The following is a 25,976-nucleotide window of genomic DNA, read 5'->3' as shown; positions in this document are numbered from 1 at the left end:
TTTTCGCACTATTTTGATTGGCACCTCCTTATAACGCATCTGGAATGTCAAGCCAATCAGAGTTGTAGCACAGGATCGGAGAAGAATTGATTGATTGCCTGGTTTTTCCGCCATTTTATGGACCGCCTTTCTAACGATTTAAATGGCGGAAACAAAAGGTACCTTCAATTCAATTCTATTATGATTAATTCTCAGCGCCAAAGCGCTAATTCTTTATGGACGTGCGCAACAATGTACGTCTAGGATTTATCTGTTATTAAAAGACCATGAGTTTTTTGTAGCGAAGCTTTGGTTCACTCTATACCGGTCTAATATATTGTTTTGATTTGGGGTTAGCAACAAAATTCCATACCGATGTCACGATTTGTCGTACGCCGTGCTATCCTTGTCGTAGGATATTGTCGATATAATTTGCGATAATTCGGACCCCTTGGACCTAACGAATATTGCCCTTTTTCCATTAGACTCACGTTCCAGGTCCCATGGTGTGAACCAGGCTAATCCGTTGTTAATAAATCTATCTCATTCTGACGTTAAATCGAGTGTTACATTATTTATTTATCTCAATCAACACTGAATTGCATATTTTTCAATATTTTTTCGTCTTCAATTAATCGATTCCGATGAAGTAATTGTATATTCTCCACTTATCGCACTGCAAATAGAGAAATAACTAAATGAGGGATTAGAGTAATCAGCAGTAGTAAAATCAGGAAATATTATGTGGAAATCTGCATTATCAACCTCCCCCCACCTCTCTGTGACGTATACCGCAATCAGCTGATCGGCGTGCTCCAGAGCCTTGAGCCTAACCCACCACTCCATCAAAACAATATCTCCCCTCCCCAAATTAATAAAAATCTACGCGTGCCAGTCAAGTGCCATTGCCAATTATTCTCAATGACTCCAAGAAAAAACTCAATCACCGAAGTTGAAGTTCAATTTCAAATTGTCCTTTGAATCCCGCGTTTCCCCGAGTACTTCCCCCCATTTCATTTTTTTTTCCCCCTCCGAGAATTTTCACCTCGTGTTCCCACATTTTTCGACTAAGCAGTGGCAAAGGTGCGTCTATTCGTGTCTCCATGTCACTTCCACATACGTTAGTTTTCTTTAAAAGGCATTTTGCATTAAAAGGGGAGACACTGGTGAGAGGTTAAACGCTGACTTCATCCGATCAGTGAACATTCAAGTGTCGAAGGTTTAACACGCAATATAGAAATTATTTCGTCCGGTTTACATGCGGTTTATCCGGTGTCTCGTTTGATTTGATTTTTTTCTGATTCAAATTATTGTGATCTTGAGATGGATGAGGAGAGTCTTCAGTTGGCCCAAGCCATTGTCAACCTTGGAATCAAGAGTGAGAAGAAAACACCAGCTAGTCGTTTGAGAGGAAGGGAAAGACCATTCGAGTAAGTTTATCCAATCTTTTTTCCTTTTTTGGTCAGTACTTTTAAATGTCAATGTTTCTGAATTTCAAGGAACCATTGCCCATGCATGGAAAACATTGTATTCATCTTTTTCATTTCAGTATTAATTTGTTTCATTCCCTCAGTATTTTTAAATTGAATATCACAATTCATTTTATTTTATTACAAAAAGATTTATATCGATAATTCCATTAATTTTCCTTCGGTTTAATTTATATAAAGTATTTATTTTTATCCTACTTTTATGGGCACTTTGTGAATAGGAGCAAAAAATATTGGGTGAAATGAAGATAAAAATCGTTATGGAATCCTTACGGAATTGAAATGTTTTTTTCGTAAATATTTTGCATAGATTCTATGAAATGTTTTATTCAATGCGAGAAATGTTTTAATACAGTTCTTCAAGCCTCAGTTATCAAACATGACTCAACAAATCGTGTCTCCATGGACATTGAACTGATCGCTTCAACATTATTGTTGCAGTAGCAATAATTACAAATCTCTCTTTGTTTATCGTCAAATAATCGACACAAGTGTGAATGAGCATCAAGAATGTACACCCTTCCGCCAGAATTCACATTTAAAAAAAATTTTTTATGCAAACTCACGATGGGATTGACGTGAAAAAATATAACGTTTGGCGTTTTGTCATTGTTTAATGACTCACGAAGGTGGAGTGAATATTTTCCTGCATTTTTTCTAAACTTTTAAAAACGATGACCAATCGCTATATTTTTTCACGTCAATCCCATCAATAATTTGCCAGGAAAATATTTAAAAAATGTGGATTTTGGCTGAAAGGTTGTCAAACATTATTACAATAAATTTCCGTAATTAATGAGCTGGGTCCGTACAACGGAAGTGCAACAAATCGTGTGAACTTGAATTTCCTCGTAGAAATTACCAACTACTATTTACTCTACTAAATTTACCGTCTATTAGCATTTTGTAGGAAAAGATAGACAAACGCTGTTAGTGCGAATTCATTGCCACGTGTGAATGATACATATAAAATTACTTCAATATGATGATGTACATGAAATTAAAACTTCTGTGATAAGTATCATCACGTAAATGAATATGCAGCAGAATATGTAGATAAAAGTCAGAGTTTATATCAAGAAGTCTTAGAAAAAAATCGCATAACTCTGAATAATCATTCATTCCCAAATAGTGGAACTGATTTCTATCTCAATATTCCTATTGATTATTTATTACATTTATTATATATTTGCTTCCCCAAACATGTTGGGGAATTAAATTAAATGTGGAATCAATTAGTGGCAAATCTTATGAAATCAATTCAGAGATTAACAAATAATGAAGAATAATATTAAAAATAGAAGAGAAATGTGGAAATTCATTCTAATATGAATCATTGCGGGAATACATGATAAACTCTTTTCGTTTCCGACTTTTAATCACACGAGTTATCCTCATTTCAAAATAAAACCAGTGAAACGACTTCCCCAAGAATATTTGTATATTTCAAATTAAATATTCGTGTCCGTCCGCACAAAAAAGGCCTACGGTGTTCATATGCAGCCAGGATCATCCCCAGAGGAAATTTTGTCAGGCGTCTCACTAGGTCTTTATAATAAGGCGGCGAGATCAGGACTGAAATGCAATGGTAGGCGGAAGTTCTCATCTGGCCAATATTATCAGGTCTTGAAATGGTTTACTCTGTCCTTATGATAAGCAGATAAGGGTCTAATCAGTTTCGAGTCAGGCTAGCATCATCAGGAGAGCTCTACGATTTCCTGACCATGGCCTTGAAAACTAGACTTAGGGCCAACTTTAGCAGGTAGGCCTGATAGCAGCTGACCAAGGTCCTGATTACTTGTCCACTTGGTAAATCTGAAAGGCGCACCTTATATTTCCCATGGCTAGCCCTTATCTGACTCAGGGCCATCCTGGCTGATTTTTAGCCGGACCTACGTTGAAAAATTACGGATTTGTGAAGGTTTGAAGTTGAATATTTGGGAAACGAAAAGTGAAAATAATTTATTTATCGTTGAGATAAGAAGATGCAACACGCCTTATTAGACGTAGGAAGAGTTCTAGTTGAGTTTCAGACAATAAAAAAAAAACGATTTTTATTCCTATGAGAAAAATTCGAATATCTCCAGAACTAGAATCGCTAGAGTGGGCCTTTTTCATGCGGACAGCCATTTGATAGATTTCATCGAATTTAAATTGAACCTTGTTTTGTTTATTGCAATTATAAAAACCGGTTTTTTATCCATAAATTCGCGAAAACGTGTGAGAAAATTATAATAATGAATTTCCAAGAAGTGCGATGGTGGTGTAATGGTCAGCATAGTTGCCTTCCAAGCAGTTGATCCGGGTTCGATTCCCGGCCATCGCACATTTTTTTTTCTATTTTTCCAACACACAGAGAAAAAGAATGATTTTTGCCCTGTAAATTGGCCGACGACAAAAATCTATAGACTGAATTATTTTGCCAGAACCATTTTCTTCTCAGTGTAGAGAAAAATGTCTAGGTATAAAAATAGCGGGAAGAATTGCCTTTGGGAATGAAATATATGCAGCACTTTCATCTAGTACATACATGGTATTATATATTTTTTATATGATTTTTCATGGGGTTGTCCTAAATGTGTCAGGGCGATACAAGTTGTAATCTACGATGTATTGTCTCCTTTTACTTCCCCTCAAGTTATGAAAGAAGACCGCAATCTCGTTCTTAACCGACAGCTTGACCTTTGAAATCATCAGATGATAATTTAAAAAAGCAGAACATGTATCACTGGCATGCGCCAAATTAACAATAATAACAATTATGATAACCATATCATCCGACTTTTACAGCGATTATAAAAAAATGATCGAGATATCTTTTTCCTTGACCCAGAAGTCATGTTTTTAGTAAATGGGCAACAGTGCAAACTTTTTTTTTATTTTTAGTTAATGCTCGATCGAAATGTTATTGCAATAACTATTCTTCTGGATGTAACAAATAAATTCAAAGAGAATTTTTCTCTGCGCAGAGGGAAATGAAGATTATAAATCAATGAAGATTATAAAACGCTCCGAAAAAATTCCGTAATAGTTCCGTAAAATTTCCGTTCCACATTTCGCGTCATTTAACAGGTAGGAGGTTAAAAAAATGCGCCAAAAGTCAAATTCATTCCCAAGAAATTCAGCGATGAATGATTCCAATTCATAAATCTAACAATAATACCCCGGAACTCATAATATATTTCCCCAATAAAATTGGAGCAATTCCAAAAAACATTAATCTCCTCAAATCTGACACTGATCTCCACTCCCATCTTCCAAAATTCCAATCTAAATTAGTTTATTACATTGAACAACAAATATTTTTGGCATTCACCACGCAAACCGGGAAGAATCATAAAAAAAATAAAAAATCACACTAAACTATTCAAAACTAACGATCATTTTCTTTTCTGTCTAAAGCTGCTCGGAGTTAACAGTTGAGCAGGTCGAGCCCCGAAGGTAAACAATTTAAAAAAAAAACCATTTGCATTTGGTTTGTTAATTTGCACGTAGATGGCGCATCAAGCATGTCTTTCCGTAAATTACGCTCATTACGCTGCATCTGCATGCTCAGTCGATAAATGACAATGTAATTGCCTTAAATTATCTGTGTTAACAAATTAATCACCAGAAAAATCATGAAATTATCTCATTACGATAAAAATTTAAAATAAAAACAGGTAATGTTCGTTCGGTTTAATAAATAACTCTCGACTTTCTGTTGATGGGGACACGTCTGGTGACACACTTTTCTCAAACCAATACAAATGCCTGTAAGACTTACATTGCGTACGTAATATATTGCGAGAGTTGCTCATCACAGAAAAACATAAGGGTAGGACAAACACGAAAGTTGGCTCGAAGACCAGTCGAGGTGTGTCCACGATACAAAAAACAATTAGTGAATTTAATAATGTCTTTATCGCCATCTGGCAGCAGTGGTTTTCATTCCATGGAGGATCTTTCCACATGGTAAGCATCTGAATTAATAATTCGATAATTATCGATCACTGATTTTCCCTGTTAAATTTAAATAGTCGTATTGACGCTTTCAATATCACGGCTTTTAGACTAGTTTTTACACTCCACTCTTTTTACTTCGAGGATGATATGTATTAATAAGCGCATTTGAAATATTTTGACACACTCTGCTATTAATAAACAATCAAGACAATTAGCAATCGATTTTCAATTGCTCGTGACGTGCGAATAATTGGAGTGTCGGGTTTATCTACTTCAAAATCAATGACAGAAAAAATTGAAGACTTGCGAATTATTCACTATTACTAACTGACTAGGACAGAATTTTTAATTAATTGATATGAAAAAATTTTTCTCTCTCTAATTACTAATTAATTACAATGTATAAAGTTTAAATGAGATTAAAAGGAAGGGTTGCAGATTATTATTAATAATAATTATTATAATAATTATTATTGATTGATCAGGACAGAATTTTGAATTGAATTCGACGAAAGCATTCGTTTACTGGAGTATTATCGATATGTATCGATATTTAATTTGTATAATTTAATGTATCGATGCGCCTTCGATCGATTTCTCTACAGATCACTGGGATGATCGTGAAAAATCGTGCCGGTGTTTGAAGAAAACTTGGCAATATTCTTATCGCATCCATTTGAGATTACAGACTGGTAGATGTCTCTTGAATTACGTAGCTGAACCTTTTATTTCAGTATGAGTTGGAGCACTCGAGCAATTGGTTCTGTACAAATCGTGTGGAATTTGAATCGTTTAAGCAATTCTGCAATGCAGCATGTAATTATTAGAGATTAATCTGCCACCATTTGGGTCTGGAGAATTGATTCTAGTAGGAATTGATTTTATTTTTATTGTACTGTTTATTTCACCGAGTGGTGGGAGAGTTCAATTTTTATAATTGTAATGCTGAGTAAGGGTTATCTACGGGTTCGCGGCCAGTGTGAGGCGAAATATAGTTTTTTATCAGTCGTTATTCTTTTGATTAATCAAAAAACGAATCAGTCTAGTGATGCAGCTCCTGAACAGATTGCTTTTTAGATCAGCTCAGCGGAGTAGATCAGTACTAATCAGTCATACCAGCAGGTATTATGAAATATTCCATATCAGTTTCGAGGAAAAACGATTATTTTGTTGACGTGAGTAATTGGTTTATCGGTGATTACTGCAAAATTGTACGTTTTTTTTTTCTTTGGGGGGCAAAAAGAAAAAAAATTCTGCACTGCCCGGGAATCGAACCCGGGTCGCAAGAATGGGAATCTTGCATGATACCACTACACCAGCAGTGCAACCTAAAATGATATTATTTCTTACACTCATTTATCTAACTGTAATATATCTTGACTGAGAATTCTTAAGATTGCGAAAACTAGGTGCATTTTAGTTATCCGATTCAAAATTGTTGGGAAGATTGCAGTGAAAATTAATTATAAATTATAATTCGCTATTTGGATTATTCGATACAGAATAATAATTGGAATAGTAGGAATGAAGATTTTTTTTTTCATCTCGAATGATTCTTCATGTGATAATTTGTTGAATAATTGCATTTTTGTTTTTGTCAATTTTTTGTTCTTAACAATTTTTTCTGATTTTTTACATTTTTAGAAATTTCGCAAATTGAATAATAATATTTAAACTTCAGTTCAACTATTATTAATTATTTAAATTATTAATTATATTAATAATTATTATCATCAAAATGTGATAATTACCAATCGGAATTTTCATTGTCGAAATTCCACAATATATTTTTTATAAAAAGAATAATAATTGAAAATCAAGATCTTAATTCATTTATTGAATAATAAATCATTCATATGATTCATGACTTTCTCAATATTAATGTAAAAAAATAATATGGAAAAAATTGTTGTTCAAAATGTTAAAAAACTCTAATTGTTTTCATTATGTTTTTTCTCTTCAAGTGTTCTTTTTCCTTTTTGCGGGGAATTATCAGCGGAAGGAAGTGAGATTTTCAATTATCACTTAAATTCACTAAATTAGAATGCAGTAGAAAAAACACTGGTAATTACTATTTCAATTCTAAATTACCCCCCACGCACTAATTCAAAAACATACAATAGTAAACCCATTACAAAAAATGTAATACATCTCTTCAAAGATCCTAATCTTCTTTTCCATTATATTACCGAACAATGGTGCACTAAACATTGAAATAATAAATCGTTAAATAATAGTTAAAATATTTAATCATGACATTTTTGTAAATAGGATGCTTCCAAGTAATTCGCATAGTGTCATTGCTATCCTCCCAATCATATATAATCTCTTCACAATTGAATTTTAATTGTTTAGAACTGCTGAAGTAAAAAAAAATATATTTTAAATTGTTAAAATAATGCGATGGCCGAGAATCGAACTCGGATCAACTGCTTGGAAGGCAACTATGCTGACCATTACACCACCATCGCACCTTGCACTTTCTGAAAACGTAATCAAATCAACTGGAAATTATGCCTGCCAGAGATCCGTCTCGTAATCCCGAGGAATTCGCGACTATAATTGACGAATTCATCACATCCTTCCACGAGAAAGTCCAAAGTTTCTTTTTCCGTAGAAAGTCAAACGGCTATGACACCCGAGTGTTAAGACCTCGAATTTCAGAAATCGGCCAAAAAATCTAGAGAACAATATTTTACTGTCTTTATTCTCTATTATTTCTTCCACGACAAGTAGGACAAGAGAAAACAGACAAAAACCCCTCGCAGGCGTTAATCAAGCGACTATTTTTACTTTTTATCTAGGATCTGATTTTTTTTACTCAAAAAAAATTATGCGCTCCGATTATTGCGACAAGGTCATTGTCAAAAAATTCGTGTTAATGGGCATCGGGCAGAATTGACAGAGTTCTGCAAAATTTCGATCCAACTTCTGTCGACAATTTTGTTTTAATTAATTCATTAAAGGACATCAATATTTAATAAAATTTATTTGACACCTTGACTAGCCAACCAACATCGTACCTAAGGGCGATCTGATTGAAAATACCGTCGGTCCCAATTAGGTGAAGATGGACATCAGATCATATATGATCTTTGGATCATGTGTAATCATATCTGAGACCAGATCATATACTAGCTGTATCCCCGTTGCGAACCCTGAGTAACGCTAGCCAGTGGTATGATTTCCAATGAAAAATCATATCTTGCGTGTTAGAATTTATAAAAAATACATCAATGATTTATAAATATTATTAATTCATACCTCTAGAACGGAGGAGAAGATGAATAGTCTCGTGCACCTACACAAGCACATATCCTATTTCAGATGAGGTGACTTGAAGTATATAAATTCAAAGGTGAAACCTAGGTCGCAAATTATGAGTCAGGAAAAATGTTGTGAAGGGTGGTGCTGGAATTTACCATCAATTCTCTTAAAAAAGATATTGTGAATGAGAAAAAAATTAGGAAATGATTGAATCGTTTTTTTTTAAAGAAAACCCTGAATTTTTCTGTGATATATATTTATGTGATTTGGTATTTTGAAATATATAATGGCGCAGTGGGTGATTTACTCTCAATGAGATCCGAGGATGCAACGATTTTTCGTCATGAAGGATTTCGCAATCATGGAAGAAATTCTGTTAACTTTTTCATGCATCAGTATCACACCAGTTACTCGATAACTGGTTTTGCGGAGTAATGAGTTCAATATATGTGGCGCCAACTGTTGAATATATTTAGTACATGTAACAGTGGGTGCTGTTTCGATGAGTATATCTATCCTTTTTTTTGCTGGAGGCTACTCTCAATGTATTAAGGTTGTTGTCGCGTAGAATTTTTTTTCGACAGTTTTCGTTAAAAATTTTATGGTGAATAGTTTGGAAAATTAGCAACAAAATGAGCCTTTTCCGTTTGCAATTGACCGTTTTGAACTTGAGATATAAATTTTTGAAATTCGAGTGATTTAACACGTGTTTAAATGGAGTTTTGCCGATTAGAATTTTTTAAAAATCAACGGCTCGACAGTTTCAGAAATAAAAAAAACGTGGAATATACATCGTGGGAGGAAATACAGAAAAAAAAATCAAATCGATTGACCGTTTGGTTTACGGAATATAATTATCGGAAATTCATAAATTTATATAATTGAAAATAGTTAATATGGAAAATATATAGTTATGCTTTAGCTATCCATGCACAATGCAATCAATCAAGTGAGACTATATACCGCTAAAAGATTGTGTTCTAAACGGGCCCGTTTTACAGCGGATAATCTTTTTACAGAGACTGTCGCGCGACAACAACCTTAACAGTCGGCTTTCATCGATTATGGCACCAGAAGACAAGTTTTTAGGGATTATTGAATAGATTCCGATTGAATTTCTCGTCGGAAAAGTGAATATTAAAAAAAAAAAAATCGGTCGCGGCTCAGAGGCCGATCTAGGGTTTTTGGGGAGGAAAGTGACTTATTGTTTTTAGTATAAAATTTATCCAGTAACCAATGATTGCTTCAACGTATATTTACTTGACAAAAAATAATAAAACCTTAAAAAATCGGTAAAAAAAAGTCTAGGATTTTTGGGAGAGGAAAGCGACTTTTTTCTAAAATCTAATTTTTCCGATAAGATCGCTTTGCATATATTGGTAAAGATATAAAAATTGCTTGAAATTTCGACAATATTTTTGAAACGATAACGAATGTTTGTATAAAATTTGAGATTGATTCAGAACACCGTTTCGTAGTTATTAATTATCAAAGTTATCAATTAACACGTCCTTTTATAGTGAGAATAAAAATTTCTGTAAATATATTAAAAAATCTAAAATTGTGTTGAAATTTTGAAAATTTACTACTGAAGCAGATAAAACGACGGTAAAACCTTCATGACGGTTGACTGAAATTTGTTTTCCATTAATTTGTTTAAACAATTTAATATTCATTCATGAAATCAAATACGATATAATAATTTTCTATGGCTATTACTTCAACTAATTAACGCATTAAAACATTCATTGAAAATTAATTGCGATGAATATAACGAATTTGCAGAACATTCTTAACCGATTAATTATTTCCATTAATTATTAATTATTCCTCGGGCATTTTGAACAGTTTGATCTTAATAAATATTATAGCTTATGACAAATAACGATAAAAATCGAGAGCCTCTATAGTCCATAATGTTTTTTTTCTTTTGTAATTAATATTATTGAGTAACCATTGTTTTTTTATACTAATTTTTTTAAGGTGTGTAAATAATGTAAATAATTTCTGTTGAATAAAAAAAAACTTGATTAAAAAAAATCTTAATAAATCGGTCAAAATGGGCCTTCGTGAAAATTTTGAGACCCAAAACGACTTTTCCTCGTGTAATTTCTTAGACTTTTAGTGCGACGGTAATGCATACCACACGGTCAAAACGTAGTTAACGATAACGGTATCGATTTTACACGAGGTCAACGCGTAGCTGTTCATCGTTGTTCGGATAGAAGAGACACTTTCAAGGAAAGGGCGTGAGCACACTTATAATCAATACAACTGGCCTATTCTGTTGACATCAATATTGTAGGACAACGTGTGGCCATCCGTTTCCATTTCAATGGGCTCTAATGCTCAATCACTTTCCCTCCACATGAATAGTTCAATCATCGAGCAATTTCACTCTCAATGCCCTAAAAACCAATTGGCTTCTTCCCTTCTTACCCCAATAATATTAACTGAATTTGAGAAATTCACTTAGTGCGGATGTTTGCGCTCAAAACCTCAATCTCAATCTAAAGGGATTCATTTTACACCGAGAAAAATTCACATAAATTTCTCAAAACACACAATAAAAAAAATGAAAAAGTAAAGGAAATGTTACAGCACTTGTAATCTAAATTGGCGTGTGGAATTTCGCTCCGTTTTTCGTTATTGCAATTACGTTGTCATAATGATTACTGTCATGGACAAGTACTGGAGGAAAAAGTTCTCTCAAGAAAGGAACTCGAAATTTTTAAGGAAATCCTCCCCAAAAAAATGCAAGACTCACAAAAAAAGTGAATTAAATTTTTGGAGTGCTCGTAATTTCAACCAATTGTGAGGGTTCTGAGAGTTTTGTTTACGTTTTGTAAGTGTGTGAGTTTTTTGGATTTTCGTAGAACGTTTGAGTGGTTTTTGTTCTGTCTAAAAAAATCCCCAGAACAATACTCCTATTCCTATCCTATTCTAAAAAGCACACGCTTGACACAATCGATTATCTCGAAAACCTCGAAATCATGAAGCCGAGATTCTTATTGGTCCGCCTAAAGTGGCGCGAGATTACAAAGTCATAACTCTCTTACAGAAATCTTTTAATACCCGCGCGCCTACGCGCCGTACGGATTCTCGTCCTATTCTAAAATGTGCACGCTTGACACAATCGATTATCTCGAAAATCTCGAAATCATGAAGCCGAGATTCTTATTGGTCCGCCTAAAGTGGCGCGAGATTACAAAGTCATGACTCTCCTACAGAAATCGTTTCATACTCGCGCGCTTGCGCGCGGTACGTTCTCTCGTTTAGGAAAAATTCCAAAACTTTCCGTTCGCTTACCGATTACGGAATCGACTCGAAAAATACATATAATTCTAAGAAACCCAATCCTCACAAAACTCAGAAAAAAAGAAAGAAAGCGATCAGAATGTTCAGTATCTCAGCCAACTGGTGCATGGAATTTCGCTTTCGTTTTTTTGTGCCATCGCAGCATTATCATAATGATTTCCGCCATAGACAAGTGCCTGAGGAAAAAGCTCTTCCCCAAAAAACCACGGGAACTCTCTAAGAAAATCTTATCCTCACAAATAATTAGAAGAAAACTCTTAGAGCGTTCATAATTTCGATCAGCTGGTGCATGGAATTTTCCTCATTTTTTTTATCATCACATAATCTTAATGATTACCGGGATTGATGCTCGATGAAAAAGCTCTTCCAAAAAACAACTCAAACTTTCTAAGAGATCCAATCCTCACAAAAATCAGAAAAAGAAAACAAAGCGATTAGACACTTGTAATCTCAGCCAACTGGTGCATGGAATTTCGCTTTCATTTTTTTTGTGTCATCGCAGCATTATCATAATGATTGCCGCCATAGGCAAGTGCTTGAGGAAAAAGGGGGGGATAGATGGGGCAGAATTGCTGTGAGCTCGTTGCCCCTCATGCGAGTCATGCCACAGCTGGTTTGAATATATTTCGTTCTCCTCAGTAATACAGCTGCGGCCGTCACTGATACCAGAGCTCATAAACATTCAAATCAATTCATACCTCAATCCCAGAGATTGACAATTCTCAGTAGACAAGACCATTCATTCTTCTTCGGTGCAAAAAGAAGTCGTGAGAATCCATTTTCGGTAGCAAAAATCGCAAGTGCGAGAGCCGACAAGTGTTATTGATTAAGGAAAATTAATTCGTGTCTGTCGGTAAAATTAGCGATTTAAATCGGAGTGGTGATTTTTTTTTTCAAGTGACAAGTCAGTGTGGCACGTGAAACCCACGATTTTGACACGCACCGATCGATAAAACTATCGATCATGTATTTGGAAGTCGCGATCAATGCCATCTGACCTTCGGCGGCGGAAACTGATTATTTGAAATCGATAGTTTCCTGTTTGATGACGCGATGAATGGAAATCGGTGAATTATCGTGGGATTTAGTGGATTCTATGGGGGTCAGGAGGTGGAAGTGAATCGCCGGAGATGAGGGACATTAAATCACGGAGGAGGAGCGTCGGGGAATTCCGGGAATGGAATGGAATTCCCGAGGGTGCGGATTATTGCGATGAGTCCGAGGGCCGAAGGAGGAGACGATCCGGCACTTGGCCGTGAGTTGGAGAATTATCATTTATTTTTTATTGATCTGTTACGCGATTTTTATGGGCAAAAAAATTTTGTACGTTACGTAAAATTTCCGCATGTCGTAGGTCAAGACAGAAATCAAAAATCCGAAGCTGTTATTGATATTCTTCTCGTGAATTTCAGATAAAAATTGACGGAACATGATTTTTATTTTAGAGTTTAATGGATTGCTCAATTACAATGTCATTTGCATTTTTTATTTTGTGAGTTTGATGTCAATTTCAATTGACAACTTTTTTGTTATTGAATTTTTAATTTTTTTTTATTTTTGGCTTGAAGTTTTATGGATTGTTTTAGAATAGTGGAGCTCTTGGGAAAAGGGCCAGATCAAGGTTTTATTAGGTCGAATGTATTTCGTAAGAATTTAGTATCCTTTCTCTTTTCGTTCTAGTTGGTGTTTTTCACCTGCTCGCACTAGATTGAGGTGATAATTCACGGGATAAAAATAATGTTGATGCAAGCAAGCGCAATAAAGGTTCACAAGTACTTCAGGAATTTTTATAATGATACTGATGGAAATATCGGTGATGATGTGAGAGAAAATTAAGTCAAGAGGAATCTTTCGGTAGCAGACATTTCTCTTTTTTTTGTTTATTTATTCCCAGACCAAATAAAATTCAAGACTTGAATTTGAAGAATCACAGATTATCTATTTGAAGCTAATATCGGATTATGGACAGGAATTAACAAATAATAAAAACGGATTTAGCTCAGACTTTAACTTTTATTAAACGCACTCAGAAGGTATATCATTCCCCTATGACTTTTCCAGCTCAACTGACCCATAGCAACCAAAATTTTCACACTCTGGACCCATATTCCAAAAGGCCCTTGTTTATTCATCCCTCATTATTTCTGTCTGAAAAGTTCTCCTTATCCTGATGCTGTTCTAAGAAAAATTATAAAATACTAATATGGACTAAAAAAGCTATGGGCTAATAGCAAATATATTATTAACATTAATAACTATTAATTTTTGTATACTCATAGCAAGTACTCTCACTATCAAAACCCAGCAATAGCCTGATAACTGCAAAATACTCAAAGTCTTATGCAAGGAGTTATTTTCAATTTCACAAATTTCATGAGATCCACAATTTTAGTAATCATCAATTAATTCCTAATTACTCAATTCCTAATAGACTAATAGATTTTTAATTTTTTTTTAAAGAAGATTGACAATCTTTTTACGTAAAACTACATTTTATAATTTAATTCTGTTTTTAATTTTTTTAATACCCACCGCTCGCTGGTAAAAATCAATTGTAGCAATAATAATAATTTAGTAATAATAATAAAATATATACAAGTGCAGAGTGTAAAATGGCAGTGAGGCTCGTTGCACTTTCCCGAACTTCCGAAGGGAACATCTAAAAACCACTAAAGACTAAAGACTAATAGATAAATAATAATAAATAATATTAAAAGTACAAACATTGCTTTCTGTATCTGCCACTTCCTTATATTAAACAAAACAACATTCCCATTTTTTTCCCCCATATTAATAATACACAGCTGCAATTACATTTAATGACAGAAGGAAATCCAATGTTGTGATCGAAAAATATCTATCGTATTGAGTTTTCGTTACTTAATTTGAAACCAATACACATGAGCATTTGTATTGCTTTAACGTCTGCGCACAGGCGTTGGTGCATCGACGTGGCCTAGTGTCGGACAATTATTTTCGTGGTTAAACCACATCTAACCTCTACACATTTTCCTCCTGTAATCCCAGTGTCATAATCATGGAAATGTTGACAGCAAACGTCGACATCACGAATGAAGAAGATACAGACGCCAGGTAAAACAACAATTGCTAAATCTTTAGGAACAAGCGAAAAATGTCATGAGATTTTCGCGTTATTTTGCTGTCGAAACATGATAAGAGAAGCTTAATAGGATAGGTGAATCGTAGTGACGAAATCCAATTATTTTTTGGTTTCTACTATTAATTATTGTTTATTCCCATCATCCGGTTTAGATAATAATTTGATCAAATCCTGAACTGTTCGACCTGAGCAAGTCTTGATTAAAAATGTCGTTGCACTATTGATCAGGTGCGGTTCCGATGGCCATGTCACTTCCTAATCTGACATCAGACACGACCTGATTCGATTTTTATCTGCACCTGATTAAGATTTTCACTCGGAATTCCCGTTAAATCTTTCATTCCTCCCGTAATCTGTCTGAAAACCTAATAAATATTTATTTATTTATCTATTATCAAAGAAATTTGAGCCAAAATATGAAGATTATTTTTGTAATCGTAAGAAATTACTAAAAATCCTTCAACCGAATATTTGGAAAAAATGACAGCTTTTTATTTTTCCAATCTTTTCCGTGGAAATATTTTATATCAATTTTCTATGCCAGCGTTCTCTTTTCTCGTGAAATATTCCGTATTATTTGCTCATGTCATATCATTTCCATTATTAAGAAGATTGTATTACTAATTGCCACTTCAGAAACACGCGGGACCCTTGAAACCGCGAATGCACGCTTCAGAAAAAAAATGCAACAAGCATAAAAGCTATCATTCTCCCCCGATTACATAAACAGTTAATTTTATCTCCACGTGAATTTTTAATTCTAAAACGACGTATTCATGGCAATACGATATAACTTTTTTCTCTGGAGGAAGCGGCCAGGACATGCTTTTTATCTATAACAATTGATAAGATTCTCTTGCATGTCCGAGTTGATGTCTCCTTGAAGATAGTGTCACGCATGCATCACATCGTTTCATATTTTAAATTGAAGAAATCGCGTAAATTTCAATAATTCTAGGCGTATCATTGCATGATCATGTGCATGAGTACTTTGCGTCAATTGGTAGGATTTATCTTGTGACTGCGCATACAATTTTCATTATAATTCGAGATAGAAGATCAGGTTTTTCTCTCATTCATCAATTAATTCTGCAGATTCAGCATTTTTTTACATTAATATTCATCGCAGTTGAACAATATTTATTAATTCATATCAATAATATAATATTCATTAGTAATACTCCTGATAATTGAATGTTAATTAAACAAAAAATGTACTAATTTCTGTATAAAAAAAAAAAAAAATCATGTAATTGAAGAATTCCAAATTTTGCGAAATATTGAATGAAATTTGAAATGTTCGAGCGGCAGAGAGAAACAAGAATAATTTCATAATTAATTCCAAAAAAATCGGGAATAATCGTCAAGGTCGCCATAAATTTAGAAATTAAAAAAACAAATGGAGTCTGTAATTTGCATTAGCGTGTTACTATTGCAAATAAACGATAAACAAAAGGAGAGATAATTCCGTACTTACCAACAGAGCCAAAATATCTCATGAGGACCGGGAGGAATTTACCCCTTCCTTTTTCGAGATACGAGTCATGGAGCACTCGTCATTCCGCGTGTAACTCCGACTCCGATAACGTCTGTCTCGTGCGCCAACAGACAATTTTTTCCTCATCTTACCTCTAAGCAGAAAAAGATTGATCGAGAAAAAAAATAATCGGTTAATATAATCGAAACTCGTAATTTCTGGTGTGATCTGAATTGTCCAGACTCCACCAAGTGCTCTGATAAGTGATTGAAATATTTTATTAGTGCATTACAACAGGTAATCCTGTAATACAACAGGATTTGTCTAATCCTCAGGGTAGAAATACAAGAACCTGTGATTTTTGCATACATGTTTCTCGTCGATTCATTGAATATCGATGAGCTGAGGATCGCGAAAAGGATTGCATGTCCCTGAGGGAGTGATGTTATATCACTGCGTCTAGTATTTCTCGTCGATTCGATCATGTAATCGATTGGAAAGTACCTTGAATGCCTGAAAGGGAAATCAATCATCATTTGAAAATAATTCGACCACAAATCGGTGTTTGTTTTGTTTGCCAGGTCTAGGATAGCAGTACGTTATCTGATTCTAATTATCAGAAGATTAGTCATCATTTCGAGTGGTTCAGCCATTGGATTACATTTCAGTGTGAAATTGCAAATTTTAGTCTTCATCTCGCAATCAGAAAACTACTCTTTACTCGAATTCAATGAAAAATCATTCAATTTTTTGCGTCTAAAATTTTCCGAAACTCTTTTTCCGGTTTATGCAATAACGAAAATTTCTGGGAAATTTATTGAAACCGATTTTTTTGGCAATTCGTTAATATTTTTTCTGATTCCCACTAAATGTTTGAATAAATCGTGAAACAATTCGCTGTAAGAAATTTCTAGCAGTTTCGGTTACAAAGTCATCTGAATTTTTAATTATGAGAGTTAAAATTTAATTTCAATTAAAAACGATTAATGAATTTCTCATTTGTCTTAAAAAATTCAAGAAAATTGGGTTTTTAATATAAAATGATAATTGAATGTTCAGTGAATGCTTGAATTTTCATGCGGATCGTAAAAAATCAACGGAAAATGCACCAGAATTTTCAATCGATTACTAATTTCCCATTTCCCCGGGTTTTCAGTGTCATATAGACCTAAAAATTAAGAACTCCTATAATATTCTTCAAATTAACAGAACCCTTAATGAAGACTTCCACCGAAATCTAATAGCGCTTAATGATTATAAAAAATCAATCAATTCAAGTGTTACTTGAAGTTCCAAGTGCAATTTTCCAACAGTGCGTACGATAACGCGAGTTTGCGTCATTGAATGACAATAAAACTGAAAAATCCGGCAAAGATTCTCCCAAAAACCTTGATAATACCGGAATGCCAGGAATTTCAGCTAAAGCTCTGATTTCTCGTAGATGATTATAACGATTTGCTGACCTAGACACCTATTGTCCAATCCCACTCGCCCAAGCTACAGGAATTCCCCCGATCACCAAAAAAAATACCAAGTGTTTCGGCTCCTTTCATTTTCCTTTCATCACTCGTTCATGACCTTACCTCTTCCTTGATGAAAAGAAACAGTGAGAGCAAGTGGCCTTCCTTCGAGGTTACCGCGGCAAATTATTCCTCCAGTCATTAAAATATCCCTCAAAATAGCAGAATAAAAATAATTGTTTTCATCGAAATAGCGATCAAAGGCGAGGAGCTATTGGAATCGCTGTTGTTCCTTCTGGGCTATTCTTTCTCGTCTTTCTAACAGCCGATGGTCAAAAAGTTGTTTCGTGCTGACTCACCAGGTATTCGCTACGTCACGTCCCTTCATTGTTGCATTCCAGGTGTATAGTTACCTCGGATTCCTTTCAGGCCTTCCCTTTTCACTCGGCAAGGATGAGGAGTCCATTCAGTTCCTCGATTTTGCTGATCGAGACAACATCTCCAAGACTGTCTGATCCTTTGACCTGGAAATCGATATTTTTTTTTTCCTGTACACGTGCTTTTTCGTTGTATTAATTCTCGTGACGTTCATGCTACTATCAATATTCTTCAAGTCTTGTATATTTTCGGTATTCATCATAGCCCCGACAGCAATCAGATCTCAACTCCACCTTTAAATAATTTTAAAATCCATTTTAGTCAATCGTTCTTTTGGATAGTGACATCAGTGTGAATTTAGTATTTTTTGAAAGATATGTTGAGGTGATTTTGTGATATCGGACTTTGAAATGGATCAAGTGTCACCTCTCCGAGAGGCCTCGGCTCTTGGATTTATCGATGGAACTTTTGAGTTCGATCACATGGAGAACGACGCGAAAGTACCCCTGGAGAACGGACACAAAAATCGGGTTCTCAGGTATCGAACGAACTGTGATCTTGGAATCATGGTTTTTTTTTTCTAACTTGGTGTAAAGCTTAAACGTGACTTACATCTAGACTTCGTGAATCGGTTCGCTTATGACCTAGTAATTTTTCCGATGTTCATTATGATGATTTATGCATGCGCATTCATTAATTTTTAATTAATTCTCATGTTTCCTCGTTTTTTTTTGTACAGGCGAACCAGGAGTCTCAACGCACCTAGTCCCATTCAGCAGTTTGGGCCATGCGGGAGAATTCTCAAAAATTCTGCGATGGTCATGTGAGTTATCTTGATGTTCACAATTGATAAATTATCCGATTTTTTCCGCAATCAATGGAAGAATTTCAGTCGGAAAACTTCGAAAAGAAAAATTACTAGATATTATTTTTTAGATTACCAGTTTATTTATGTTATTAACAATTTTATTCAAGCAATATTCCAATTTTTGAAATTCCCAATTCGAAAAGTTGAACGAAAAAACTTGCAAAATGTGAGAACGAAATGTTAATAGAAGAAATGGTATTGAAAATTTAGTAAATAATATCGGCTACTGGATATTTTTATTTTTATAAAATTGAGCAGCCTGGAAATTTCGCAGAATTTTATGCAAGCACTTTAGAAATTCCACATAAGTCTAAATCACTGCGATAGGTTGTGTATATTTTTCCACAATTTATTTCATAATTTTCACTGTGAAGGGTCTATTAAAAGTCAAGGTTTCACCCCGCCGTTTAACGCTCTTTTGAAGTTTGTTGAATTTTTTATCTATTTTTATCTACAGTAATTACCGACTGCCATTTTTGAAGGATGTAATACGGAAAATTATGAGAAAAAATCGGTTGTAACCTTCAGTCTTTTCCTTTTCCGCCGAATAAATCAGTATTTTCTACAAAATTCCCACACTTTTTCAAAATTTTCATCGCATGAAAAATACTTTAAGGGTATAATTGTAGCGCGGTAGTCACCGACGGTAGTGGCCGTGCGGTTAGAGTGCTAGACTAGCATGCCAAGGAACCGGGTTCGATCCCGGGCACCGGCGGTCAAAAATTTATAGCGCTCTGTCAAAAGGACGACTGTACCAGGGCAGGTTTTTCCCTCAGATGAGATTTTCCCTCCCTTCAGCAAATGCGGTACAGGGGGTTGGGGGTGAGAAGGGAACAAATCGTAAAAACCCGAAAGGGTATACGAGTGAGGGAAAAATTTGTAGCGCGATAGTCTCTGCAAAAAGTTTATCAGCTGTAAAACGAGCTGCTGATTCAAAAAAATCTAACCGTTGAAATTCTATTTGAACACGTGTTAAATCCCTCGAATTTCTGAAATTTCTATCTCAAAATCAAAAAGGTCAACCGCAAACGATAAGTGACCATTTTGTAATTAATTTTTTAAATTATTCACCATAAAAATACGCTTCAACAACTTAAAGAAATGTTTTCCCATCGTAAGAACATAGACGCACAGATAAAAACCATTTTTTCCCCACAAAATTGCGCTTTATGCAGCAAATGAAAACGCGAGCCGCGCAACGTTGCCACAAGCTTGCAGCAACGTTATCACAAGCTTGCAGTAATGTTGCCACAAGCTTGCAGCAGCGAACGCACGGTCTAGAATCTAGACTCTAGAGTGAATCGGGCAATACTGGAGCGGCTAGCCGCGACACAATGTACGTTAACGAAAACAAAGCTAGTTAAATCCGTAAAAACTGTCTCTGGTCGTGATAAAAAAAAAACAATTCTTTCCGTGACGAGCGTGTCAGTGAACCCGTGACATGAACTTTGATGTTTCGTGCGCAGGAGGAAGCACTTATTACACCAAAAAAATATAGAAAAACGTTTTGAGAATACATTCGTCACTGCGACAACATCAGGAATTACAATACTGATTTAATTGTGAGTGAGTCGAGTGCACGGTGACTATGACGCATGCGTAATTCAATTTTCATCGTAAGGAAGTTTTAAAAAACGCGGAGCGGTACGAAGACGGTCAGTATGCGCGCGACTCCCGACACAGCACAGACGCAAAATGATCGGTTCCGGTCCGCGCGGATCTCAAATAATCAATTTAACAACAATTTCATAAAATCAATTTGAAAACATCAAATCCTCGGTGTCACCATATTTTATTTAATACGCAAATTTTATTTCATTCGAAAATCAAATCTTTTAACTGGAAAAATGGTGGGAACTGTCAAGTGAGTAAATTTCATTAATTTTGTGAGTGCAAATTGGTCTATTCGAATTTCATATTCCCAATATAATCAAGAAAAAGAAAAGTAAAAAATCGATCACTGGAGAACAACACACCATAAAACAAATTTTTGTGAAATAATTTCGGGAGCAAAAATTGTGGAATTGAGTCTATTTGATATTTTTGTTTACAGGAATAATGAAAAAATTAGAAATTTATTTGTTAATCATTTTGAAAGAAGGAGAAATGGGGATAGGTGTTTATTCTGATGAATATTGAAAAATATTCACTTGTCGACTCATGGCGCACTCACACGAGTGAGGATAACGCTCTGATAAGAAAAACACTAAGTCTTACTTCATATCGTCGGTTTACTAAATATCGAATGGTAGATACTGTATTATAGGTTGACGTAATAATCTAACCGGAGGGTAAACAAACTCATGGTGTAGACTTTGGCCCTTATTTGACGAGACATAAGCGTGGAATTGCAATAGAGTGAAATAAAATGGGTCAATAAAATGAATTAGTCTATGAATAAATCCATAATTTTCAGAGTTTAAGTGCTGGATGCATCGAATAAAACTGATGACAATGTTTTTCTAGAATCTAAATCTGTCTATTTTTATGCGAAATGCAATCCGCAAATGGGAATTCCAATCGAAAGATATTAGTAGAAGAATTTATAAGTTTGTTTTTCTCCAATCTTTCGCTGTTGAATGTTGATAAAGAAAAATTGATAATGCATTTTTACGATAAATTAATAGTAAGTTAGATTTCTATTCATAATTGAAAATTAATAAACAATTATTGTGTGAATTGATATTGCAGGACCATTCAGGATCCAGCCTCCCAGAGACTGACCTGGTACAAGCCGCCCCTCACAGTTCTCGTAATAAAAAAAGTTCGTGACTCCTCAGTGCTCCCGCCCTTTGTTCAATTAGTCACATGGCTCATAGAGGTAACAATTCATTGTTAACATGAAAATATACGAGTGAAAAAACCGGTTTGAGCTGACGCAACAGTCTGCATAACGCTCAAATTATCAGTTAATGAGTGCTTCCAGGAAAATATACCCTGAAAGTCCATTTACGATCGCGGAATTATCAAAAAAATGTCTCCCACACGACTACTCCACCACGAAGAGCAGCAGATGATGAATTAATAGTTAAAAATTCACGGGCATTAATAAAATTGCAGGAAAAACGAATGGTGGTTTTCGTGGAGGCGTCTGTCTTGGAGGATCCGGCGTTGGCGAGGGATCCAAGATTCCAGGGTGTTCGTGATAGACTCCAGACTTTTCGAGATGGTACTGATGATTTGCAGGACAGAATTGACTTTATTGTGTGTCTCGGTGGCGATGGGACACTGCTTTATGCCAGTCTATTGTTCCAACAATCGGTGCCACCTGTCATGGCTTTTCATCTTGGATCTCTCGGTTTCCTCACGCCATTTGAGTTTGATAACTTTCAGGAACAAGTTACTAATGTCCTTGAGGGTGAGTGTCATTTCATTTTTCCGATGACTAAATATCAGAGGAAGATTTAACTTTAATCAACTGACGTTTGCACCCTTAAATATAACTTCCTCACAATTTATTTATTTATATTTATTATTATATTTATTATATCTAAAACATAATATATTTCCAAAAACAAATCAAGAAAAGAATTTATTATTATAGTTTTTTGTACAAAATTCTTGCAAACACCAGCAAAGCCTGTGTACCTAATACAATATTTTAATTACTCCCAGAAAATTCCAATAAAATTAATAAAATTTTAATAACATTTTCTCGAATAATATTTATCAGACATAATATTCCCGCCCATAGTATTCAATACATTCTGTCTATTAATATTTAAGAATGCTAACTACCAATCTGACAATATATTAGAGCAAAGATTGGATAAAAATCTACTTATCCTTTTAGGTCATGCTGCATTAACTCTGAGGAGTCGCTTACGATGCATTATAATGAGAAAGGGTGAGGACGGACAGCCGACGAAACCCCCTACAAATCTCCTCGTCCTCAACGAAGTTGTTGTAGATCGTGGCCCATCACCTTATCTATCAAATATCGATTTATTTATCGATGGAAAGCACGTGACGAGTGTTCAAGGTGATGGTTTGATCGTCAGTACACCAACAGGATCAACTGCGTACGCTGTGGCTGCTGGAGCGAGTATGATCCATCCTTCAGTACCTGCTATCATGATTACACCAATCTGTCCACACTCGTTGTCCTTCAGACCCATCGTCGTCCCAGCTGGTGTTGAACTCAGAGTGAGTGGAATTATTCTGTTTTCAATGCATTGAGATATAACAACTGCATTTCAGTGAGATACATTTTTTGTGGAGAATTTTCTCAGCTACAAACAAGGTCCTACGAGTTTCTCTCGTACAGCTCATAGTTTTCCAGATAATGATCAAGTTAAAATACTATTTTTAACTATCTTGGCTTATTTACGTATTTGAAAATGAGACTTGGTTCGTTATTCCCCATTATATCAGAAACTGGCCGATTTAGAAGGAAATATCATAAGTACTTTTTTGTCAAAAAGTTTCTCGACTACAAAAAAGTTCCTACAAGTTTCTGTCGTACGGCTGACAGTTTTCGAGATAATTGTCGAATTAAAATACTGTTTTTTATTATCTTGAGGTAGTCTCAAATGACACCTGGTTTTTTGTGATTAACACGGAAACCTGACGATTTAGAGGAAAATATGATAAGCAATTTTTTGCAGAGAATTTTCTCAGCTACAAAAAAGTACCTTGGAGGTTTCTTGTAGGGTAAATTATTTCTCAGATAATTAATGAAATGAGACGTATTCCTGGAGAAAAATGATCAAAAATTGGAAACAATTTCGAATGATTCAATCGTCATTATTTCTCTTCTGCAAATATCAGATTTCGGTATCACCAGACAGTAGGAACACATCCTGGGTGTCATTCGATGGACGCAATCGCCAGGAGCTCTTCCACGGTGACAGGTGACTAAATAAATTTGCAGTAATTAAAATGACCGTTTCTCGTTTCAGATAATAGCTAGTGATCAGGCACGTAACACAGCCTACGTTTCCTTCGATGGTCGTAATCAGCAAGAGCTGCAGGCTGGGGACAGGTTGGTCGGACAATTGCTTAAAATCGATTCTGATTGATCAGAATCAGGGGTCATTAGTTACACCCTTAAATATTACAAATACGTAATATCATGCAACAAATAAATGTAAAAAAAATATCACAGGAGAAAATATAATAAGATAAAACGTCACGACACAAAATATGACATAAAAAAAATACTACAGCACCAAATAACAAAAAAAATAATTACTTGCCCATTTACTACAGTTTTTCAATTCATTATTAAAAATTCCCTTACATACCAGCAATGGTTGTCCATGTATATAAATTTCAATGGCATTAATAACATTCTATACTCAATAGATATTTTTACTGCATAATATTCCGTCCGGTAATAATTTTTTCCTGTAATATTTTGGCATAATATTTTATCCATTAATATTTAAAGGTGTTATATTCTCTATAATAATTTTCCCCCTCAATTATCATTGGGTCTCTGGCGCTTTCTGCAATATCATTGGCTAGTTTCATTTGTAAATAAAATAGTCATGCAGAATCACACCTATTCATCGAGAAATCATCGAAAAATTGTTGATACGCCATGGGAGGAGACGTGGGTGGTGCCTGGTGAATTGCAGGTTTATTCTATCTCTCTGTATCATCTCATAAGTCTGACTATTTTTGATTCTCTCATTTATTTCATTTAAATTAATGCAAAACATGGGATAAACCAGGGAATGCCAAAATTTGTGGAAGCAATCGATAAGTCCAGCTAACAAATTCAAGTCATTCCTGAATCATGAATGTCAATTGGCTGTGAAATTTGAGGGATCATGAGAAATGAAGATCTTTCAAGATTTATCCGATGTTCTGCAGAAGTGGACATTTTAATAATGCTCTAATGACTTTCTCCAGTTTGCGAGTGACAACGTCTATCTATCCAGTGCCCAGTATCTGTGCAGCAGATCAAATAACTGACTGGTTTGATTCATTGGCTGAATGTCTGCATTGGAACGTACGAAAACGCCAGAAGCATCTGGACGAATTGAGCGATCTTACCCACTCCTCCAGCAATGACACCCTCGACTCATTGGATCGTGATAGCTAGGGATAAATAAAAAATGTAAAATTACCCAGATTTCTTCGAAAACGCCCCGAGAAATGATCAAAAAACCCATGACCCCGAAATAATCATAATAATTCATTCATCAAAAGCATAAATATGTATAAATAATCGAAAAATAGTCTTTAAAAAATAGAGAATTTACTTTCTGTGGAAAGAACAATATATTTTCGAGAAACGACCATTAACTATCAATAGAGACATATTTATTGCTCAATGAAAGGAAATACACCGAGAGGAGCAAGATCTTTCATTTATTCAACTTAAAAAATCATTCATGTTATTGTAATTTCGTTGTTTATCGATGAAAACTGTAATTACGTTAGATAATTTTCACTATCGAGAGAGTGAAATCATAGTTTTGATCATTTTCTGAGGAAAAAAGATGCGAAGGCATCGTTTAGGCCTATTATGATGGGTAAAGTCGATTATGATTTATTTTTCCGGTATTTTTACTTATTAGAATTTTCTTTTGTATATTATCAGAGTAATTGTGAGTGATAGCTCTGTTTATTATTGTTGTGGATATCTTTGGATCGAGTTGTTAACGTTTATAAGATCACGTATATGAATACGCCTTTTTAATAAAATTATTTTTTTACGAAA

The 25,976-nt window shown here is 34.8% G+C and overlaps 1 protein-coding gene, 1 long non-coding RNA gene and 3 other non-coding genes across 17 annotated transcripts; 2 read left to right on the top strand and 3 right to left on the bottom strand.

Annotated features, from left to right (window-relative positions):
• The first annotated feature begins 828 nt into the window (after positions 1–828).
• Positions 829–25,976, top strand: LOC105263126 (NAD kinase). Of its 13 annotated transcripts, none has more exons than XM_011299125.1 (8): positions 829–1,409; positions 4,872–4,910; positions 19,175–19,258; positions 21,995–22,124; positions 22,364–22,661; positions 23,097–23,449; positions 24,074–24,156; positions 25,163–25,976. In XM_011299125.1, the coding sequence occupies exons 1-8, from the start codon at positions 1,303–1,305 to the stop codon at positions 25,353–25,355; spliced, it is 1,287 nt and encodes a 428-aa protein (XP_011297427.1). In that variant the 5' UTR covers positions 829–1,302; the 3' UTR covers positions 25,356–25,976. The 13 variants fall into 13 exon arrangements, with proteins under 13 accessions (XP_011297427.1, XP_011297426.1, XP_011297433.1 ...); XM_011299124.1 differs by lacking the exon at positions 24,074–24,156 and adding an exon at positions 24,205–24,287 and having other exon boundaries at positions 830–1,409; XM_011299126.1 differs by lacking the exons at positions 829–1,409; positions 4,872–4,910; positions 24,074–24,156 and adding exons at positions 16,701–16,894; positions 18,757–18,973; positions 24,205–24,287.
• TRNAG-UCC (transfer RNA glycine (anticodon UCC)) lies at positions 3,724–3,795 on the top strand. Its single transcript has one exon. It is a non-coding gene; the product is annotated as a tRNA-Gly (tRNA).
• Positions 6,669–6,739, bottom strand: TRNAG-CCC (transfer RNA glycine (anticodon CCC)). Its single transcript has one exon. It is a non-coding gene; the product is annotated as a tRNA-Gly (tRNA).
• On the bottom strand, positions 7,814–7,885 carry TRNAG-UCC (transfer RNA glycine (anticodon UCC)). The gene has a single exon. It is a non-coding gene; the product is annotated as a tRNA-Gly (tRNA).
• Positions 16,902–20,639, bottom strand: LOC105263125 (uncharacterized). The gene is made up of 3 exons (XR_891884.1): positions 20,375–20,639; positions 18,181–18,728; positions 16,902–17,110 (listed from the first exon to the last, which is right to left on the bottom strand). It is a non-coding gene; the product is annotated as an uncharacterized lncRNA (long non-coding RNA).

The sequence above is a fragment of the Fopius arisanus genome, unplaced genomic scaffold (assembly GCF_000806365.1).
Source record: "Fopius arisanus strain USDA-PBARC FA_bdor unplaced genomic scaffold, ASM80636v1 scaffold00013, whole genome shotgun sequence".
Classification (NCBI taxonomy): Eukaryota; Metazoa; Arthropoda; class Insecta; order Hymenoptera; family Braconidae; genus Fopius; species Fopius arisanus.
Note: the sequence above shows the minus strand (reverse complement) of the source record. Positions and strands in the feature narration are given on the sequence as shown.